The sequence below is a fragment of the Glycine soja genome, chromosome 19, assembly GCF_004193775.1.
Source record: "Glycine soja cultivar W05 chromosome 19, ASM419377v2, whole genome shotgun sequence".
In the NCBI taxonomy this organism is placed as follows: domain Eukaryota; kingdom Viridiplantae; phylum Streptophyta; class Magnoliopsida; order Fabales; family Fabaceae; genus Glycine; species Glycine soja.
The window spans coordinates 41,752,632-41,770,791 of NC_041020.1; the positions used below are offsets into that span (position 1 = coordinate 41,752,632).

The following is an 18,160-nucleotide window of genomic DNA, read 5'->3' on the forward strand; positions in this document are numbered from 1 at the left end:
CCAAAAATGTTACTCTTGGATTTTAAATAATGGTTTGGTTTACTGTTTTTTGGTTCTTATTTCACTTTCCATCTGTATGTAATCAATATATTTTTGCTTTCTTAATGTGATCGCAAATGCTTTAATTGTTGGAATTTTAAGACTGGAACTTGCACATGACAAAAATGCATTAATTAGGAGTATAAAATCCAACATCATTAAAAACATTCAAATTTTTTTCTCAAACTGTATAGGTAAGTTATATGAAAAGCTTATTAAAATTCAAACTTAAAGCTCACTTGTGACATTGGCTTTGCTGTTTGATGAGTTGATTTTCAAATACTATTGCTGATTCTCTTTAATTTAATGTTTAGCTAACACGTTTTAAAGTTTTTTGCAAATCAGTCATATTTTACCTTGTTTACTACTGTTTTGAAAATTTCCTTTGTTCAGCTATGGTTAGATGTCATCATAATAGTTAATGAAATCTATCCTTAGTTTATTTCCTTCCCTACTGCTAAGAATCAGTTGCCTTTCTACGAAGTTATTGATCTTTTTATGTCACCTGGGTGCATGGCTGCATGCTTGCACATTAATGCATAATCCACCATAGTTTGTGATGCTTCTATTTGGCTAAGTGAAAAAGAGTACTGAAATGTGTATACTGATGATAAAGTTTGTTAAATAGGATTCATGGGAATCAACAAGCAGATATGCCATTTGTTGCAACCCGCTCTGTTTATAGGCATGAAGGAATGTTCCGCCGGCTTCTAAACGCCATTGAATTGGTGAGTTCATAGTTAAGGCCATTTGTCTCTTTCAATACATGTATGCTCTACATGTAAAATTGTTCACAAAGTTAAAAAAAAAATGATCTGCAACTTCAATTGTGGCCTTATCATCAAGATTATTTTATGTTTTTGTGACTGTATTGTGGCCGAATTTGTTCTATTTCTCTGCAACATTTTACAATATGAAGAATTGCAATGAAATTTTGACTATGATATTACAACTTTTTTTTTTTTTTGCTTACATAAAAATTAACTTGTGTTTCTATGACTGTTACTATATTTACCAGGCACTCGGCTTTCTAAATGTTTGAGTTATTAGTCATACCATCTGTCAAACAATTAAAAGAAATTTGGATTCGTTCCTTGGCGTTTGAGCCACTTGATTTGATAAACAAGAGAATTATATAGGGACATGAATGATCTGTCGGTATTCCATGGCACAGAAGTGTTACAGAAAAAGATACCAAAGCGTAATTTTCCGGATGAGAATTTAATTCCAACAAAAGGTACATTTTGGTTGACACTAGATAGGTACTTTTTAGTTAAAATATATTTTTTGGACTACTTTAACTTGTTTACAGCTTGAAGTTGAAAGAGAAAGAAAGAAATAAAAAATAAGTAATTAATTTGATTGATAATATAATGTGATAAGACACAGAAAAAGAGTTATTAAATGATTGAAATTATTGTTTTTCAAAATATAGTCACTCTTTTTTTAAGTAATAGTTGTCTATGGTGACGGATCCAGAATTGTAATGTTGTGAGAGTAATACTCATATATAATATTATTAAAAAAATTAAAAGTTAGTTATCCACCGAGTGGATCGGTCCCTCTCTCTATATATGTATATAATTATTCATGGGATTGGCTATTTATGTAAAAGGTTTTGGATACCCTTGTACCCTATATTACATATAGTTTCTTTGGCTTATCATTTAAAAAAAAAAAATCTTGCCAGTGATGCAGTGCTGTGGTGAGATAATAGTCCTTTTATAAACCAAGCTATGGCGAGGTACATTTAAAGTTTGTATTAGGCATTAAAAGTACATTATTTATAAATAAACTATACGCATCTTACAATATTTTTGTTTTATTTGTCCGAAAATGTATAAATATAGTATTTTATTGTTTTTATTTTTATGCAAATCTTTCAAAATAAAGAAAATGAAAATAATACTTTTATAATTATAATGAAAATAAAAAACTAACAAAATATTTTCTCAAAACTAAATATGTCCTAAACTACAAATGTGTGGGACGTCCGAGATTTTCGAAGACATTGCGAATCTAGCAATTCTAGGTGGAATGAGATTTTCAAAGTCATTATTGAATAATGCATTTTCCAAGAAAAGCCATTTGGTTTTAGACTTACGATAATTCCATTATTTGAATATCAAAAAATTAAATCATAAAGAACAATGTACTCGGTTATTTTTCTCTGTTAATTGTTTTTTATCTTTTTATATACACATATATCTTAAAAGTATATCCTAAAAATTAAAGGGGTGACATTTTATAATCTTATTTTATTTTATGCCCAAAAGACTTTTTTTTGAACAAACCTACCTTATTATTTGACTAGACTGTAGTTGTAGCAAAGTATCCTTAAAATTTAACTAAAAAATAAAAATAAAGAAATGATTACCAGAGGAGATGGATATTAACGGATTCAGATCCTCTCCCATACTAATGTCAATTGGAGGTGCATTTAAAAAAGTCTAAACCACTTGATTATACTGACGATTGTAGTTTTGCCACATATTCCTCTTCAAGAAAAAAAAACTCTTTATTTCTCTCTTGAACCTCCAATCGTGTTTCAGTTCTTACTTCTTGATCAGCTCTTCAGTCTCGACATTATTCTTCTTCAAGGATCTCACCATCTTCACAATCGAAGTTCAATCGCATCGTGCAATATTTGAGGGTTTTGGTTTATACCAACTTCAAGCCTTTAATAGTGCATAATTTCATCTTGGAGATAGAACAAGATGTTCTGTTTTGTGAATAAAATCATGGAATCCCAATCTTTGTCCGAATGTGCAACATCAAATAGGAAGGAAAGCTAAAATGGTCACCTGAAATCAGAAAAAAGAAATCAATAAAAAGGAAAAAATAAGAATTAATCCAAGATACTCAGAATTGACATTTTGTTAGTGTGTTGATAAAATGAGAAAAAGCAAAAAGCCTCAGAATAGAATTGAGATTTTGTTTGTTTGAATCGGAACCCGCCATATTGGCCGCTGGAGTCGTCAGATGTGTAGGACCAAACGGCAAAAGATTTACCGGCATTGGTTTGAGAAGAGAGGAAAAGAAATGGATGGTTTTTCTTATTTACATGTGCTTAATCCTACAATTTACAATTATTAAATTGAAAACCCTACGGCCAGTTTTTAACTATGGGAGAGGATCCGTGTCTGATATTAACTATATAGATAAATTACAGAATATTTATATAACTGTTCTATATTCTTATCTATATAGTTTTTCACCATTTTTAATTGTGTATAATATTTTCATAATACTATTTTTTTATCTCTCTTCATTACAAATTTTACTACACATTTTTTCTCTTTGCTTTCTTCTGTCACTTTAAAAGAAATTTTGTGATTTCATTCTACAGAAAAAAATAATTTCTCTCTCAAGGATATATTTTGACGAGTTGCGTTGGCATATGCTGGATATAGTAACAACTAGACTGTTCCTCCACCGATATATAGTACTGTAAAGTTCGTCTTTTAAATTTATTATCTTGTGCCATGACACACTGGCTGCTGCAGTTGCTATAGTTGGACTCAGCTCAGTCCAGGGACCAGAGAGAACATGGGTTTAAATTGTAGTTTGCAACCGCAATTAGATGCGTAACCTAAAGGTTTTTGGATTCATTACAATCATATTGCGACAATGTTTGTGGTCACATCGTCAATTGTATTTTACCACAATGTTAAGTATCAGGATGAAACCGTAACCGTGACTATAACTGCAATTTAGAACAATTAATATAACCAAAAGTTTGGCTGCATCTTCTGCATGGTTCATACCCTAGTTATTTCACTAAAAAAGTAATAATCCGAAGGGAAAAAAAACGAGGGGGGACCAAATTGTGATTCTGATTCTGTCTAGCTTTTTGCCATCCAATTCTTCTTTTTCTTATCTGCATGTGGCTATTTTTTATCTATGTCTGGATATGCAACGATTCCGTACAAATCAAAAAGACGATTAGTCAATGAGCTAATACTTATTTATTCATATATATTGACTTGTCACAATTTCTTATATAAGGAACACTTTGAAGAGTTAATAATAATATTAATGACCAAGATGTAACGACAAACCGGAGGTAGAGACTGAATTTCCACCTGCAAATTGTAATTACGTCTTTTATGCTTCAGCATAGAATATACCCTGACGAAACCTGACTATATGAGTATGACACAAAAACAGGAACAGTGGCACTAAGTGTGAGGATTTAAGCTCGAGACACTATTATGATTCGTGAATATAGTATAAATAAATAAAATAAAAATCAAAACTTGTTCTCTCTACAATACCTTTTGAGTTCGAGATCACTTCTTTTTTTTCTTTCTTCTAAGAGTATTTCTAGTCCAAATTTTTTATATGAGTTTCTTAATCATCTTTTTGTGGCCCTCGCAACACTTTTTGTGGTTCCCGCAGTGTTATATCACTCATAAGAAACTCATATAAAATTTACTTCAATACAAGAAATCATTAGAAATCGCAAGAAACTCAAATGCATTTTTTATCCTTGCCCAGTATTGCTTTGATGTTTGGTCGACTCCTATAATTAAATCCTTTGACACATTCAGCTACGATCGGACGAGAATCACATCTTCCGTCACCGAGAATGCGGTATGACTTTTTTTTCCTCCTGAATTTTGATCTCCTTCGTCTAGTTGAATACTGTCTACACCGACGGGTGATTCAATTTTATTGCTAGGGAGCACAATATTGGATAAAGAAAACCTATAACACGTGTTTGAGTTGGTGAGAGTTGATGATTGACTATAAATTTGTGAATTTTGAGAACTACCACTGATAGGTGGCTCTACATTGGATGAAAGATGCATATACCACATGTGGGGGTGGTGGATACATAATATACTGTAGTGAATTTTGAGAATTTTCACTAGTAGGAGGTGGTGGTGGACACATAATATATTGCGGTGAATTTTGAAAATTTTCACTGGTATGAGATGATCGATATATAATATATTATAGTGGATTTTGAGAATTTTCACTAATAGGGAGTGATTGGTTTTGCAAATAACTATAGTAACATTGATAATTATATTGATTGAGATCCATTTCAAAAAGAATAAAAAAATTGACACTTGATAGCAACAACAACAAAAAATTAGCAATACAAGAACTGTGCAAAACATGTTGTACTGTGCACAACTTTATAGTGAATAGTGTAGCACAGTGAAAAAATACTACACAACGATCATTTTTGCACGTTCAACGGTATTATTTTCAGATCAATGGTACATAACAACGATAACATTTCCATCAACGTTCAAAATCCTTCCTCATTAATTACCTAAGTTATTTACCGGTACAGATTCATTCTCATTAATAAAATGGACGGTCGAGATTGTGTCACCTCATTAATTACCTAAAGCTACCTACTTCGTGCCTTTCTATCTTCTCGAGAGAACATTTTCTCTCTTCACCACCTCCAAAAGCTTCCCCCTCTACTTCTATCTATCTTCTTCCTCTTCGCCATGGCCTATTTGTCTCGCATGACCTTTGTCGGTGTCAGCATCTCCGGCCACCACCGCAACACCTTCGTCTGGCCTCAACGTCACTTCATGCCACCACCTCCGGCCCTAGTAGCGTCTCACGTCATCTTCGCTGGCACCAACAATGAAGGACATGGTCGCGTCTCCAGCCATGGTCGCGTCTGGCGTCAACTCCTCCGTCATGGTGTGTTTGTCGTCACCTTTGCTATGTTTGGTTTTTCCCTTTTTTCTCCTTTATTGTTTTGCTTGAATCTGGATTTAAATCACTTTTTTTTTTCAAATTTGATTATTTTTGGGATTTATTGTGGTTGTTCAACGAGTCTATATGTTCATTGTTCTTTCCTTGGACAGTTATTTTCCCTCGTGTTGAACCTGTCATGTGTGAGAAAATCAACTTTTTAATGGTTAAATATTTGTTATGTCTGAGGAAATCATTTTTTTAATTGTTAGGTATGGTTTCTTATATAAGAAACGATTCTCAACAATGAAGAAACACATTCTGCCACGTCAATTTGTTCTGGTGCAAAAATAATAATAATTAAGAAACGGTTTCTTTCCATTAAGCACCTGGAAAGAAACATGCACTAGAGATGCTCTAACTTGAATAGAAATTGTTTGTTAGTTGTTACTTCCCATCTTGTTTTCTACAAAGCACTTTTTTCTCCAAAATTATGAATTTCCCAAATACTGATCGCTGTATAAACTTCAAGTTTCATTAGAATGGATGATATTAATAAAGGAAATCTATAATATATAATGGACGTGTCAAAGAAAGTTTTCCATACCTGGTATATCAAATTCTATTTTACAACTACTTCTATATATTTTTTCTTCTTTTTTTCTCATGGTCACCCACCATTATTTTCAATCAACCCATTAAACTTAGCCTTTACTATTTCCAAATTACTCATCTTCTTAAAAGTGTGAACTTTATGATTATGTAACGAAAATCACATCATATCCTTCATAAAAAATTAATCTTGACAATTAAGCCCTCTTGTTGTTGCCTTTTTAAGTGGTTAAATCAATTTTTTTTCTTTTTTTCTTTTTAGGTGGTTAAATCATTTTTTGCTTCTATCATATTAGGTAATTAAATTCTTTTGTTTTTATCCTTTAAGTGATTAAGCTTTTATTCTTCCGTGGTTAATTTTTTTTTTGTTGTTTCTGTCTTTTAGGTGGTTAAGTCTTTTTTCTTCTTCTATCTTTTAGGTGGTTAAATTTTGTTACTTCAATCTTTTTAGATGATTAAATGTGTTTGCTTATGTCTTATGATGATTAAGCATGCCTGTTTCATTTCTGTCTTATGGTGGTTAAGTGCGTCTTTACTTCTATCATTCATATTTGTACATTCAAGGGTCTAATGCACTTCACAATCACTACTACACATGTGATCTTTAATAATATTTTTTTTTGTCTAATACTTAATAAAAATATCATTAAAAACTTTTGGTAATATTTAAAAAATGTTATCAAATATCAATAAATGTTACTAATATATTTTTGCGACATAATATATGTTATACACAACATTTGATAAAGTGTTATTAAAACATATTCGTAATATTTATTTATATTTAGCAATATTTTTAAATGTTGTAAAAAAAATTAACAACATTTTTATTAAGTGTTTAACAAAAAAACGTTGCTAAGGATCACACATGTAATGGTGAATTTTTCTCACGTTCAAGATTGGAACAGTTGAATCTGCCTCCATCTTGTTGTGGTGTGGTGTATTGGAGTTATCTCTTAGTTTAAATTTATTTTTTATGGTCTTCAACTTGTATTTTAAATAATTGATATCTACTTTATGTTATCTTTAATTTATATTTCAAATAGTTATTATTTAATTTTATTTTACAACTACTTCTATGTATTCTGATATATTTCAGATCACCTATTAATGAAACATATTCATTCAAATTACTTCTCACTAATTCGCATCCTACGTATTCCGTATTCAAAAAAGTTTTAACCTTCCCAATCAAAAAAATTACCTAGTAAAATCGTCACAAGTTTGTAACAGAAAAATAGTCGCATCATTTTATTTTTACATGGTTTCTCCCCCCTAATTTATAATTTTTCTAAATTAAAAAAAAATCTATCAAATGAAAAGAAGTTAACTGTAAGAAAATTACTAGTAAGGATAAGATATACTATTCCAATAGAGAAAAAATGAACGAAAAAAAATAGTACAAGAATATAATATTATATCGCATGGCAACAGGGACCAACTTTGGGATCGGGTTCAGGTTTCCCATTCCAGATTCCCCACACCTTAACAAACAAAAAACAAGAAAAATCAAAGACGTCACTTCCTACTGTTCCCTGGTAAATGCTAATTAGTAGAGTAAATAAGTAAACTAAACAACAAAAATTGTGAAGCAGCACATTAATTAATCAAAGTAAACTTCTGTGCGGAAGAAATTAATCATTAGTGCTAATCCAAAATAATGCAAAAAACCTTTATAATAGTAACTCTTATGAAAAATAATGTTGATTATACCACTAATTAATTAATCACTGTCTGAATTACCAAAAAATAGTCACTGTCTGGCACCTACGTTAAGTTTTCAACTTACAGATGCACATACAAATTCTCAATAGTTATCTAACTCAAGCATCCACCACCGTCGCCGGCGATGTCACCGGAACCGGGATCCTGCGGCGGCAAATAAGAACGCGATATGAGGCTGAGGAGAAAATCAGAAAAAGCACGGAGAATGAACTTGTGCGTGCTCTTCGGGTTGAGCGCAAGATAGCAAAGAAGAAGCTCGTGCAGCTCGCGCCATTTGGCCGCCACGTCCATCAACTCGGGACGCGCCGCCACCATCTCCTCCATCGACTGCCGGAAGTCCGCGTAAGGGTCCGGCGAGTACTTTCTTACCGCAACGCTGCGGTCCAATAACGCCTTTGCTTCGCTCTCGTCAGAACTGGACAAACCAAGAATGAGACCTAAAACAAATTTTTTGAAGGAAAAAATTGTAAGCATTTTTATTTAAAAAAATAATGTCAAAAAAGTTATATACTAACGGTTTATAGTATTTTTACATAATCATCTGATTATAAATTTTCATATATAACAAATTTATCAACTTTAAAAAATTATTTTAAAAATTCTACGATTTGTGATAGAATTATAATAAAAATAGTAAATCTAAAATTAATAATAAGTATTTTTTAATAAATGTAAAATTTGAGTTTTTAGTAATTTTACTCTTGAGTTGGTCCTGTATTTTGTCGATGGTGGCGGATTCGTCTGCCGGCACCGGTGACAGCGAGGATGAGGATGTGGTAAAACAGTCGGCGTCGGTGGTGTTGGCGGATTCGATGATGGAGTTGGAGCGGCCGGGGGAGGTGAAGAAGAAACGTTGGGAGGCAAAAGCGGTGGCTAGGTCGGCAGGTTCGGGTTCGGGTCCAAGGCTCGGAAATGGGTTTTGTGGGGTCACGGTACTGCGATCATTGTCAAAGTTCGGGGTTGATGACATGGCGGCTGGTGATGGACGGTTGTGATTGTGATCAACGGTCGAGGAAGTGGCGGTGGGGATTGTCGGAGGAGATTTGGGTGTGAACGGTTGCATGGAATTGGAGAAACATAAGTTCAGGTTGAAGCGGCTAAGGTTGTTTCTTTTTCTTGTTCGCGGCGTGTTTGTGTATGGCATAGTTGGTTATGTGAAGAAGGAAGCTATGTGCTTGGTGGTTATATATATATATATATATATATATATATATATATATATATATATATATATATATATATATATATATATATATTAAATATCTTATTAGTAACTTTAATTTTTTTTATTACATCATAAATCTTATTTTACTTATAAGTTTTTTTCAAGTTTCTCTACATGTAAGAAAAAATGAAAAATGATGGTGCATTTTTCAATATATATATATATATATACTAGTTGTGTTGTGTGAAGTGTTTTGTATGAGATAAAAAATTTAGCGCACGCATGAATTGAATTTTTTTCTTTTTCTGAAAAGAAAAAGATGTATGGACAGAGAAGGGGTTCGGTGGGTTTTTGGGTTCGTACGATTTCAACGGTGACGGGACAGCGTAGAACACTGTACTAAAATTGGACCCACTGTCGTGTCTTCGATGATTTCGTCTGAGGCGCGTAACTGCACGGCCTCAACAGATTTTGTCTCTCTACTTTCTAGAGAGGAAAGAGACACGAGAAAAGGGGGATAAGTCACTCTTCATTTATTAAGATAAAATTTAATTAAATGCTGTTATTTAAGATGGTTTTACTTTGTTATTTAGTTACACTTTGTCTTAATAATTAATGCAAATATTTATTATAAAGAATATCAATATGAAATTTTAAGCAATATATTACTAAACTCAATGTATATATCAAAGTTAATAACACATGTAAAATTTGTGAAAGATGACACATATTTGATTCTTATATAATATATTTTTAGAGAAAAATAAAAATTTTTAAGTATGATTTAATTTTGGATCAAAAATTAATTTCACAATTAATCTAAAGAATTAAAGTTTGTAAAAATACTTAGGATCTCATCAAGAAGTCAAAAGTTCTAATTAGGTCAATTAGAAAAATGTTTCCTTCAAGGATAAGTTGTGCCAAACTAAATCATGAATTTGAATTTGAATTGAAGAATAATATTAAAAGACCTTTAAAATTAATTATAATATTATAAATTCGAATAAAATTCTGTCTAAATATGTTAGTTGATATGATAAAGTACTTCAAAATAGGACTACAGTACACTTTGTAATTTGAAGAATTTCTTAAAATTTCTTTATGTCTCTTACTTTCTCTTATTGGATAGTACAATTGGCTGAAAATGATATTAGTCTTATTTTGATGTCGCTCAATGAATTGAGATTTTTTATATCATAAGATGCTTGGTTTTTAAGTAAAGGTCGTGAGTGGATTTTTTTTTACAAGTTTATATATATCCTTGTTAATAGGGAACCCTATAAAAAGAATTTAGATTTAAAAAAGGCTTAGATTAAGAGATTCTATTTTTTTTTCTTTTTCTTTATTCCTTATTGTGGAGAATTAAGGATGTAGTAATTATATTAAATCAGAAGTGTTTTCATATTGAAAATTTTACTGGACTCAAAATAAGGGAGGATTTAGTAATTTATCATCTTCAATATGTTGATGAACCATATTGGTTGGAGAACTTAAAATGTTCAATTTATGGTTGCTAACATCTACATTATATTAGAATGCCAACTAAGTCTCCATTTGCCAGGGTTTTCCAAGAATTCTCGCTAGAGGAAGAACAACAACTGAAGAGGAGTACAAAAAAGGCCAAGGTGAATGATGGTTGAGTTGAGGTTAGGAATAAAAAGATGGAGAATAACACAACAACAATGTTGGAAAATGCTTCAAACACTTCTTTAATTAAAGTTGAGCAAAAGGATTTATTTAAAACAGCGGCAAGTGACGCTATGCAACGCAAAGGCCATTTCATATAAAGATACATATGTACTTGGAAGTCAGTTGTGGACCATAATACAAGTCATATACGACTTGGTGTGGTTTGATGAGCAAAAAGGAGAATGAGAGTTTCAAAAAACCAATTCCTGAAGGCTAAGAAGAAGATGCAGCTAACTTGTCATGGCCAAAGATTAAGGTGGCCATAGATGAAAGGAAAAATGCATATGAACCACAAAACCATTTTGCCATTGTAAAGTTTTGTTGGGGAAACGTTTTGGATTAAGGTTTATGCAGAACCTATTAACCAAAATGTGGAAGTCATGCAAATGGTTATTTTTTATTTTGTTTTCAAGAAATGAATGATGTATATCATGTGCTTACTAAAGGATTAAGGATGATTGTTGAGCTCAACATGATGGTGCAATTATGGATATTGTGATTTCTTTTCCTTTCGATAACGATTTTCATTGGGTTCCTGTGTTTAGATTCAAATTTCAGGTTTACCAATTAAACTTTAGAATAAACATTTTTTTCAAGATTGAGAAGACCATAGGTCAAATGGTGAAGATTGATGAGCATAGGTCAAACATGTTTTGTACGTAAATCTAATGTTTCCAAGAATAGGCATGGTAGACAAAATAGCCCTCATGCAACAGAACACAACATCATAGAGACGGCCTATCCGTCTCTGAATATTGTTTCTATACTACAAATTTTGTTTCGTCTCTACCAGCTGAATTCGCCTGTCTTGCTCTCTTCTAGAGACGGAATATTGTCTGTCTCTAATTTCGATCGGTCTCTCAAACTTTTCTAGTATTTTTCCAAATGGATTTGATTTTATTTCTTTAATGGATTTAACTAAATTTAGATCTGATCTTAGTTGTCACAGTACTTATTTATTCAGAAGGTTTGGATTTTATTTTTAGATTGATGTATTAATTTTGTTTAATATTTGTGGCGATTTATTTAAATTGTGATCTAATTTGCTAATTGTTTAAGTTGAAGTACCCTCTATATTTTTAATTTAAAAAAGTATTATAAAAAATAGTTTATATTTTCCTGTATGGTGATTTATCATAAAGATTAATGATATATGAAATATATATGATCACACTTACACAATATACACATGCAATTAACACTAGGTTTATTTTTTTTAACTTTTTCTCTTATCACATCATATTACCTATCACTCTTATATTTTCCTCTCTTTCTATCTGTTGATGTAGTTTAGCACAAGGTGTCCATGAATATTTTTCTATCATAAATTCTATAGCAAGTCTTCATAATTAAAAAGTTTAGGTAATATATATGCATGACATGGAGAATGAAAATTTTCTTTACGGCACAGCGCGTATATAGTTAAACAGTTCCGATATCAAATATATCCTGTTTGAGATAAAAGCAAAGTTGCACATGGGGAATGGTTAGATAAGAAGGTATCAAATAAAAGCAAAGCACAAAGCATATAATTGTAATGAGCCTTCATGTGTCACAGTAAATTTGAATTATATTAACTATATATATACACACATGGAAATAAAATCCACTAAATAAAAGAAGGTTCCAAATAGTACAAGACAAATTTACGATGAACTGGCATACTCATAGTTGGTCCACTTCAGTTTGAAATAATCGCACAGGAAAATGATGTATCAGACGGCTATCATTTCATGATTCATGCAAGATATCACAATGAGGACGTGTCCTATGGGTGCTCTCCCTTCCAACCACTTCTATTTTACTGTACAAGACAGAGAACTTAGAAGGCATGCCGCTTGCATACAAATTTAACCACATACTTGCGTCATGTATCTTAATTATCATTATATATATCCTAAAGATGTTGAATTTTTTTAATATATGAACCGTAAATATCCTCTATGCCAATCTCATTGGAACTCAAGAAAATTATTATTGTTGCGTGTCTGATGGAGTAAATACAAAAAAAATTATACCAATGAAATCATGAATAATTATATAAATAAATTAAAGATTATATTTTAATTTAAAATCTTAAGATTCAGATTTGTAAATTTTTTTTTTATTTGTATTATTTTCAATTTTCCAATTCCTACTTATGTAAGAGTTTTGCTCGAAAGGAAAATTAACATGTGAAAAGACATTTATAATTAAGGAGAAGATTGTTAGAATATAAGTATGAGACGAAATTATACATAGAATAAAAATAAAAAAATTAAGCATCATAGGAGTGAAAAAAAAAATATAAACTAGAGTTTTAAAATTTTAAATTAAGGTTTGATATTTGCTTCTGATCATGAACCATTAACGTAAATCTCTCTTATATGATGATCACAAATTCGTTATTATCTTGTCCATGTTTCTGTGACTAGCGCCGATTAGCTTGTCTTGGCGTGAGCCTGCAATTTCAGTATAACTAAGAGAGTCCCGTACTTCAATATTCCATTATTAATCAATGTCCGTGTACCAAAAAGTCTTAACTCGATTGGAAACAACATAAATCACCGAGCGACACATTGCTGAATCACAAGGAAAAGAAAATGCCAAAGAGCTAACTTCTAACAATTATGTTTTGTTCCTATGGAGGATATGTCGTTGTGTAATCAATTGCACTTTTACTCTTGATAAAAAACAGAGATGCAAGAGATAGACGAACTAAATTTTCTTCGATCTGACCATGTGGTTTTCTGATAAACATGCATGAAGGATAGGGTAAAAAACTCAAATTGGGGCTCAAATAGGGTAAAACGTATTTCCCTTTTAATGCTAGTAAAATAATGAAAGCTATTTTAATATCAGAATTAACTTAACCAAGAACAAATGTAACAAAAACATCAGAGTTCACTGTAATAAGAATTTAACCAATGCTATAAAAACAAAAAAAAAAAATTTAACCAAAACAAATTAAAACTCCATTAATTAGACAAGTTCAACATGTATTTAGTTCAATAAATATTTAAATCTTTTTTAAAATATGAAATATAAAATACTCTCCCCAATAAAAAATTTCCTTTGTCAAGTAAGTTGGTTGAACAAATGTGTGAATTATTATCTATTTTCTAATACTACTTTTAATTCTTATGAATAAAAAAATAAGTTTTCCTTTAAATTGTTTAGTACATAAATGCCCTTAATTACTCAATATTTTTTCTAGTCAATCAACAACAAATATAAAGAAATTACTTGAGCTCTCTCTCACATGCATATGAGAAATAAATAGTGAGAACTTTCTCTCTCATTAACTTTGTCTCTTTGTATAGAATGCAAAATATCTTTATTTAAGTAAAAACGCATTAATTAATTAGATAAAAAGAGATAAATAGAATAATCATCTAATAATTTTAAGAAAGGTAATAGATTTTTTTATTCTAATAAAATAGTTGTATGATTTTTCATTTTATTCCTTTTCTTTCTATTTTACAATAAATACATATGTAAATTAATTAAAGATTAAAAAAATAAAAATATAATTGATAAAAGAAAAATTCATGTGATCTTCAACAACTTTACAAATAATATAAGAACAAAAATTCGATAATTAAAAAAGAAGAAAGTATCTTTGGATCGAAGACGATCTTATTCAACTATTGGGTATTAAATATAAATATTTTCCACAATAGAAATCCGAACATTAGTTAACTTACGTACGTTGAGGTAGACTATTTCATTCCACTAATAAATTCAACCCCTTCGTAAATAAGTAGAAACTTATATTCATTAGAAATAATTATTACGTGTGTCTATTGGTTCAATATTTATTTCTCATCCTAACCCTCGTGGTGGTCTTCTTGTTCCAAAACATTAAAAAATTTACATATAACGGATTTGCCCGCTACATGATTTTCTTTTAGTGTTTCTTGGATTTTTGTTCCTTTCAAAATTAAAAAAAAAATCTACTGAGAAGGAATTCTTGGATGGTGGTCACAAATCCGTTATTATCTTGTCCATGTTCCTATTTATGGTTATATATCATGGCTTGGCCTGGCATGGCGAGTTCATGCAGTATAGAACATTGTATGCTCCTGTGTGTTTTTTGCGTTGAAAACGAGTAAATCCATGTTCCTATGCTCATCATGGCTTGTAGCGCGCATTTTCCAGCAATTTCGGCAACACGAAAATGTGACCCCTACTTCAATATTCCATTATTAATGTACTTATCACTGTTTTCATCACTGGATGGGAAACAGCGAAAGACACCTTGCTTAACCACGAGGATAAGAAATTGCCAAGGAGCTAACTTCTAACACGTATATTTCATTCTCTTGAAGCATATATTATTAATTATTAATCAATTTCAAATTTTACTCTCATGCAAAAAGATATGGACCAACGAAATAATCTTCAGTTTGTCCCTGCGGCCTCTAATAGAACACATGCAAAACCATAGAATTTGTTGACTATAAAGCCGTTGTCCTATCTGTATTCCCAAAAACGATTAAAAAAGAGATTCGTATTCATTTTCCTTTCAAAATTATATATTAAAAATCTCGAATGGAACCTCCCATTTTATATTTATTTGTGCACTCGCACGATGAATAAATAAATACATATTGAAGGTAGAATTTAATGGCAATGTATTGATAATTTTATAGTGTTATTGAATTATATATTATCATTTTAATTATTTTAAGATAATTATTTTAAAAATTAATAAATTTATCATATTTGATAGTTGTAATTAGATAATTGTATAAAAAAATTTATACAGTGTCAATGTATACCATTTTTTCTTTAAAGTTATATAATATATATAATAATTTAAAAGTTTGAACCAATCAAATTTCTCTAATAACTCCGACGATTTTTGCCTTCAGGGGTGGATCAGTAGTATGTAAATGGGGAATTTAAAGAAGGGAAATATCATCTGGTTGAAGGAAAAAGGATGGTCCAACTACCTTTATAACTATCAGAGGTCTTCACAGCAAGCACGTGGTGGGGAAGTTTTGCTTGGTATAGAGTTCTTGGACGGATATTTAATTTTGCTTCATTTTGCGTCCAAGATCTAATCCTGTTCAATCTAAACGTTACCATCCATTCATACTTCATATCATCCAGTTAAAACTTCTCTTTTAATTTGGGGTAATTAAACAGCAAAAGTCACGGGGTGAGTTGGTTGAACAACTAAAATTGTCTTGGATTCCTAAGAATTAAAAAAAATAACGAAAAGTTCATATATATATATATATATATATATATATATATATATATATATATATATATATATATATATATATATATATATATATATATATATATATATATATGATATTATATTAGTTTATTAAGAATGTGCTGAACAACTTCCATATGTACAAATATGAACACGAAAACTACTATTTATTGACCATGAATATAATTAATTATATATAAATAGTTAACATTCAAAATTAGTGTTATAATTATTTTAATAAATTTTAAAAAATAATATTTATAAATCATTGTTACTTTTCAAAATAACTTAATATTTTATATTAATAATTTAATTTTTTTATCAAATAAAATTTATAACGAAAAAACTGATGTTTAAAGTTTTTTTGGTCTGTAAATTAATGAATTTTTTTCCTATTATATAAATATAAGTTACATATCACCTTTTATAAATGTCATGTATATTAAATTTTAAATATTTTTTCAAGTCACAATTTTTTTTATATTGTCCCCTAATCTAAAATTCATGCTCCGCCCTTGGGATGAGCATAAAGGAAAAGAAAGCTATGGGAGATAACAATGAAGATCCAAGTCTTGCACCAAAGGTCTAATTAACTTTCTTAGGGTGGGGAGTTTTTTTTTTTAATCATTGAGAAAGGTACAAAGAAACTACTGCCTAACGAAGGTCACCCCCATAGCATCAGCCAAAAGAAGGAGGCTCAGTTGTGGGGGCTAGGTTTCCCACATTACAAAGAGAGAAGAAGAAGAAGACCATTGCTTAGCCAACCAGTCCACACATTGGTTACCCTCTTGCAGTGTATGATAGAAAGAGATCTGCCATGATTGATTGACTAGCTTGATGATGCTATTAAGGATGGTTGCATGAGTATTCCATCAACGTTGATTTTAATGGCATCTTCCATTGGAGGCTTCCAAGCTCTTTGCACTGGTGTTTTCTGCAAATTCATGGGTTTTATTGATCTGGCTAGTTGTATACCAAACTGTCCAGACACGATCTTCAAACACCTCCGCATTACGAGCCTTCCAAATAAGCCAAGCAAAGAGTGTTTAATGTTCTCCGGGAGATTTAGCTTCCAGACCCAGTTCCAGTGCTCTGTAGAGGCTAAGTGTCAACGTTAGGCTCTTCCATAAACCATTCGTGGGCAGATTTGGTAGTGTTGGTCCCTGAATGAGAAGGTCCCCAAATGATGATATCATCCGTCATGTCTTCCAAGAATAAATTAGACATTTGGATGATCACAATCAAAGTTTTTGCTATGATTCGAAAATATATCCAAGTCTCTCTACCCATTCAGGTCGTATATATGCAAGCCTATTTGAAAACATTATTAGAAAACAATTTTTTTTAGTACTTTAATTAATGGTGAAAAGAATCACTGTACCAAATATAATAAACTTTCTTCTTTTTAAACGGTCTATAAGTATTTATTTTTGGATAAATAATTATCTTTTAAGCCTTTTCTTCTTAGAAATTGTTTGAATTAAAAGCGTTAGTTTAATCCGAACACAATAAATGATGTTTTTTTCTTTCAAATTTTATATATTTTCTTGAGGAAATAAAAAACACAATCTAATAAGAGAACATTTTAATTCCTTTGAATTTAGATGATATGATTTAATTATTCCTTTAATCAAATAAGAGAGAGAGAGAGAGAGAGAGAGACGATAAATTAGCTTATTTACTAAAAAAAGAAGATGAAAATGTTATGTTTTTTTGGTACATAGCCTACTCATAAACTCAGTAGGGGCTGGTGCTTTCTGCACCTCCAAATTGTTTCATGCATCCTTTCCAAAAAAAAATTTACCTTTTGGATTAACCATTTCAAATATCAAAATTTGTAATGAATCCAGAATAGGGTTTATGTTCACTTAATTCACGGTTGTTGTTTCCTACATTTCCAATTATTGCTTCATGTGCTCTCGTTGTATTTTGAAAAGTCCAATCCAAAATGCAATTTTATATTATAGATTGGATTTTTCAAAATACAATAGGTTGCATGATGCATGAAAACAATAATTCGAAGTGCAAGAAAATTTAGCCTTAATTCACTT

The 18,160-nt window shown here is 30.8% G+C and overlaps 1 protein-coding gene across 1 annotated transcript; it reads right to left on the reverse strand.

The window, feature by feature from the left end:
- Positions 1-8,009: 8,009 nt before the first annotated feature.
- On the reverse strand, positions 8,010-9,201 carry LOC114398007 (transcription repressor OFP16-like). Its single transcript, XM_028360112.1, has 2 exons — positions 8,743-9,201; positions 8,010-8,480 (listed from the first exon to the last, which is right to left on the reverse strand). The coding sequence occupies exons 1-2, from the start codon at positions 9,185-9,187 to the stop codon at positions 8,137-8,139; spliced, it is 789 nt and encodes a 262-aa protein (XP_028215913.1). The 5' UTR covers positions 9,188-9,201; the 3' UTR covers positions 8,010-8,136.
- Between the last annotated feature and the right edge of the window lie 8,959 nt (positions 9,202-18,160).